The sequence below is a fragment of the Pseudoliparis swirei genome, chromosome 20, assembly GCF_029220125.1.
Source record: "Pseudoliparis swirei isolate HS2019 ecotype Mariana Trench chromosome 20, NWPU_hadal_v1, whole genome shotgun sequence".
Classification (NCBI taxonomy): domain Eukaryota; kingdom Metazoa; phylum Chordata; class Actinopteri; order Perciformes; family Liparidae; genus Pseudoliparis; species Pseudoliparis swirei.
The window spans coordinates 14,806,432-14,810,686 of record NC_079407.1 but is presented as its reverse complement, the minus strand read 5'-3'; the positions used below and the strand labels follow the sequence as shown (position 1 = coordinate 14,810,686).

Genomic DNA, 4,255 nt, shown 5'->3' with positions numbered 1-4,255 from the left:
CCCGGTACTTCCTCCTCTCGCCATGTCTCCACGGGTTTTGACTGCGGGCCTCTCTCCAAATATGTCTAATATTCCCGCTGTCATCTTGCATAACAGCGAGATGCTGTAAAAGCGTTGTTGTTGAATCACTGAGGCCCAATTTCGACAGCTGAGTTTGTGTTTGTGTTCAACATTTTTTTTGGCCACGATGTTTTTGTCTTTACGCCTCGCTTTTGTGTCCAGTTCCAGGCGTCCAGCTGGAGGAGCCTGATCCTTAAGGTGTGCCGGGGGTGCATACCCTCCCCTCCCCAACCGCCTGCCTTACGAGCTGCAGTACTTGCTCAAACAGATGTTTAAGACCAACCCGAAAGACCGGCCGTCCCTACACAGCATCCTGACCTCTCACCGCGTTTCCAGACTCCTGCGTACGCACCTGCCCTCCCAGGTACACACCACACACACACACACTCACACACACACTCACAGCTGTGCACTTAAAAGTGCCGTTCCCTTGCAATTCGAGCTTTCTGCGTACAGTTGAACCAGAAGTGTTTTTATGGCCGCAGTGCGACACGCTGTCACGACACCGAGTCAATGTGAGAATTTGAACTCTTATGCAATTCCCCCCCCTGTGTGGAATCTGGCCTTTGACAAAGCGGTGTTAGTTCAGATGGACCCCGTAGCTTATGTTATGTATTGTGATTGTCTGCAGCGCCTTGAATCTTTCACAGGCGCTGGAGACGCAGGAACAGGGGAGGCGTAAGGGTCGATGGGACAGACGAGAGGGGAAGAAGGTGGCTAATACTCTGGGAGAGAGGAGTTTAATAAAAACGTCAACATGTGAAGGTAGGGTTCAAGTCAAAGTTAACGGCATTGTCAAGATTATGTGATAGACTGCTGCAATGCAGGGAGAGCCAGCTCACAGACATTTTTGTGAGGATACAAATGCGCATGTGTCACGTGATTTTATATGATTTTTTCAAACTATTAAAAAACTATTGTTCGCAACAAAAACCACACAGGGGGAGGATCATCAGTTATTTCTAGAACACTTTCAGATGTTTTATTTAATGACATTTTTTATTTATTTAATCACAACCTGAGAAGGGTCTGAAGAATTGGCGTTGAAAGTCAAATGAACAAACCGTTCCTGTTGCAAGTGAAACGCATCGCTATGACAGCAAGAGATGGTGACAGATATTCTTCTTTGTTTATTGTTTGATGCTTTCTTTTTCTCCCCTTGCTCTTTGTGCTTTTGATCCATGCAGCTTCAACAGAATATTAATGTTATTTATCGCCAGGACCCTTCTGAGAACAATAAATATACATATATATATAAAGGTTACTTAGGATAATTATATATATATATAATATATTTATATATATATAATATATAATATATTTATATATAATAATATATTTATATATAATATATATATATATATATATATATATAATGATCCTAAGTAACCTTTTACCTCGGGTGTGGAGTTTCCCGAAGCCCACTGTGAAACCCGGGGGCCGGGTCCTCGAAAGCGGTGGGCCGCTGAGCCATCGGACACCGTGTGCCAGATGTTGGCCAACGCCAGCCTCGTCTCCTCCGACAGCACGGCATCAACCGACCAGGCCTTCGCGGCTTCTACTCACGGAGGTATGAGAGCAGTGGGCATGCGTTCACTTCCTCACAGTTTGAGGAGTGACGTGCAGTGTCGGAGTGTGTCAGCTGTCTCCTTGTTTGTTTGACAGAAGAGCCAGAGGACGGCAGGCAGAGGAGACAATGGGACAAGGATCCTCCTGAGAGGCTTCTGAGTCTGTTGGAGAAGGCCCGGCTCAGCAGAGCCTTCAGCACCTTTTTAATAAACACCGGAGGTCTGTTGATATCTGAATAATGTGTTATTTAGTTTTCGTTACAAAGTAATTTTCCTCTTGATGGGAATATGACGTCCTCTGGGGTTCTCTCGTTCAGTTGACGACCCTCTGGTGGGACCCCTCTCCCAAGTGCGGGGGGACGACACTGACGGCGGCGAGCCTGAAGTGGCCGAAGACGAGGAGCGTCTGCGGTCGCGCTCTGATGACGAGGACACATAAGCACCCCTGACTTCTTACGTACCCCTTTTTTAATGTCTGGTACATTACTTAAAATATAAATTCCCATCGAATATGAACATCCAAATAGTGTTTGATTGAATGTGTGGAATCTTCAGGTTTTTTTTGGAAACAACGTCTAAATGTATTGTTCTGCTTCTTCTCGCCTCAGAGACTTTGAGGAAGAATCTCCGTGCGACTGGATGGATGACTTTGAGAAAATGTTGTCGGAACACTGAAGCCTTGTTTGTTTTGTAAACTAAATCATTTCACATCATGTATATGAGACCAGGTCTTGATCCGATAAATGAGGAGCAACTTTTATAACATCTTTATATCCAAGTTTACACAAAAAAACAGGCGGTAACGCATTAGTTTATGTGTATTGATCTGCATGGATCCGTGTGAACCTGATCGCACTGCTGCAACAAAACACGGCAGGTTTAGTTGGACATTGTTGAACTTGTTGTGAAACCTTTTTTTTTTGTAATAAAAATGTTTGATATGTGTGTTTGTGTGTGTGTGTGTGTGTCTCCGCACTCTGCTTCCCATTTGATGTTGCACATCTGCTGCGTACTGGTCGAGTTACAAATGATAACATTCCCAGTAGATTGAGGCCGTCTGGAAGCTCCTGTTTGCCTTTGTCGAGGGGGAAACAGGAAATACTAGCCTCAGAGCTGCGGGGTCTCCACGGGATCGCATCATTTTGAGTCCGCCCCTTTGATGTCCATTTCCTATGAGACATAATACACTAAAAATGTCCAGTCATTGGTATTCTTTGTCTTTTACTCTTCGGCGAGACACTAACCAGCCGTACAATGGGGCAGACGCTGACTGCTGGTCTATTAATGTACCACTAGGTGGAGTTGAAATCCCTGATGTCAGCCGTTTGTGGTGAAACATCTGCTCATGGCTCAGATATAATTAAACCTTTGTTGAAGTCCTTTTTGATATTAAGAATCGATTATAGTCAAATAAATATAGGAGTGCTCTTACTGCTTCGTTATTGCCACCCAAAGAGCATAAAGACATTTTACAAAAGGGAACAAGTAGATATAGTTTCTGTCTTGTTTTGCCAAATTAGAAGCTGGAGTAAAAGCAGGCGAGAGCGAAACCACACGTTGGTAACACAAAAATAAAAGCCTCGCTCGTGACGGTTTGGGCTCAACAGGATATAGATAGGACAGACTCTTGAGTCAACAAAACCATAATGGTGCTGATTCACCATCAGCAGTCCCCCCAGGGATGTATTATCCTGCTGAGGCCTCCCATTGGCTGACAGCTTTCCACATCTCTGCCCACAACGTGTTTTATTGAGGAAGGCTGCAGTTCGCCCCTTATCTTGGAGACGCACTGGATCCCCCCGAGGGCCTCACACCCCGGCCCTCTGCTTACTTTATCTCCCCTTGTACCTCCAAAGATGTCCGTGTTGAGTGAGGACACAGATAAAGTCGCATATGAGCTGCCCCACCACCACCATGCGGTGTGTCCTGCAGATAGGAGGGTCTCCGATCAGCGGCCACGACAAAGCAGATGGCGTCCTCGTAGCGCAGCCGTCTCAACTGTCTGAGCTTGAATGGTATTAATGTATTGTGGACTGTAATACACATTTGTTTTAGTTTATTTAACTTCTGTACTTTTTGAGACTAAGCTATGAACTATCGTATAAAGTAGGCGTCAAAAGCTTTTCGGTTCAATTGTTTATTCTTTGGAATCAGGAATCCTTTTTAATCGTTAAAAAGGATTTCATGAAAGGTTTATTAGACACTAATATGTTGAGTAATTCTTTTTTTTGCCACATGCACAGCTGATGCATGCAGTAGTATATATGATATGCCCTTTTGTCTGTTATATTACGATTTCTTTATTGATTCTTACATTTAAAACACATTTTTTACTCCCATCTTTGTTATGTTGATTACTCAGATTCTATTAATTATTCCATAATGTTCAGTGTCACTAACAGAACAATCCAGGGAATAGGCCCATCGAGTCACGTATCTGCTGCATGGACTATATTCCTTTTGTTTGTTTGTTTGGTTTTTGATTTTTTGGACACCATTTACCATGAATGACAGCATCTCAAACAATATTACCGTTATATAATAAGAATTAATATAACAAAACACAATACAATCTCAGTAATGAACAAAGTATCAACACAAATTACTAATTATATACGATAGAATGC

At 43.3% G+C, this 4,255-nt stretch overlaps 1 protein-coding gene across 1 annotated transcript; it reads left to right on the top strand.

Annotated features, from left to right (window-relative positions):
* Positions 1–231: 231 nt before the first annotated feature.
* On the top strand, positions 232–2,573 carry LOC130210271 (serine/threonine-protein kinase Nek3-like). Its single transcript, XM_056440303.1, has 5 exons — positions 232–424; positions 711–825; positions 1,471–1,630; positions 1,726–1,848; positions 1,946–2,573. The coding sequence occupies exons 3-5, from the start codon at positions 1,552–1,554 to the stop codon at positions 2,065–2,067; spliced, it is 324 nt and encodes a 107-aa protein (XP_056296278.1). The 5' UTR covers positions 232–424; positions 711–825; positions 1,471–1,551; the 3' UTR covers positions 2,068–2,573.
* The last annotated feature ends 1,682 nt before the right edge of the window (positions 2,574–4,255 follow it).

Coding starts and splice junctions, on each gene's coding strand:
- LOC130210271 (XM_056440303.1), top strand. CDS start 1,552: ATGTTGGCCAACGCCAGCCTCGTCTCCTCCGACAGCACGGCATCAACC. Junction 1,631..1,725: donor CGCGGCTTCTACTCACGGAG/GTATGAGAGCAG, acceptor TTTGTTTGACAG/AAGAGCCAGAGGACGGCAGG. Junction 1,849..1,945: donor CTTTTTAATAAACACCGGAG/GTCTGTTGATAT, acceptor TCTCTCGTTCAG/TTGACGACCCTCTGGTGGGA.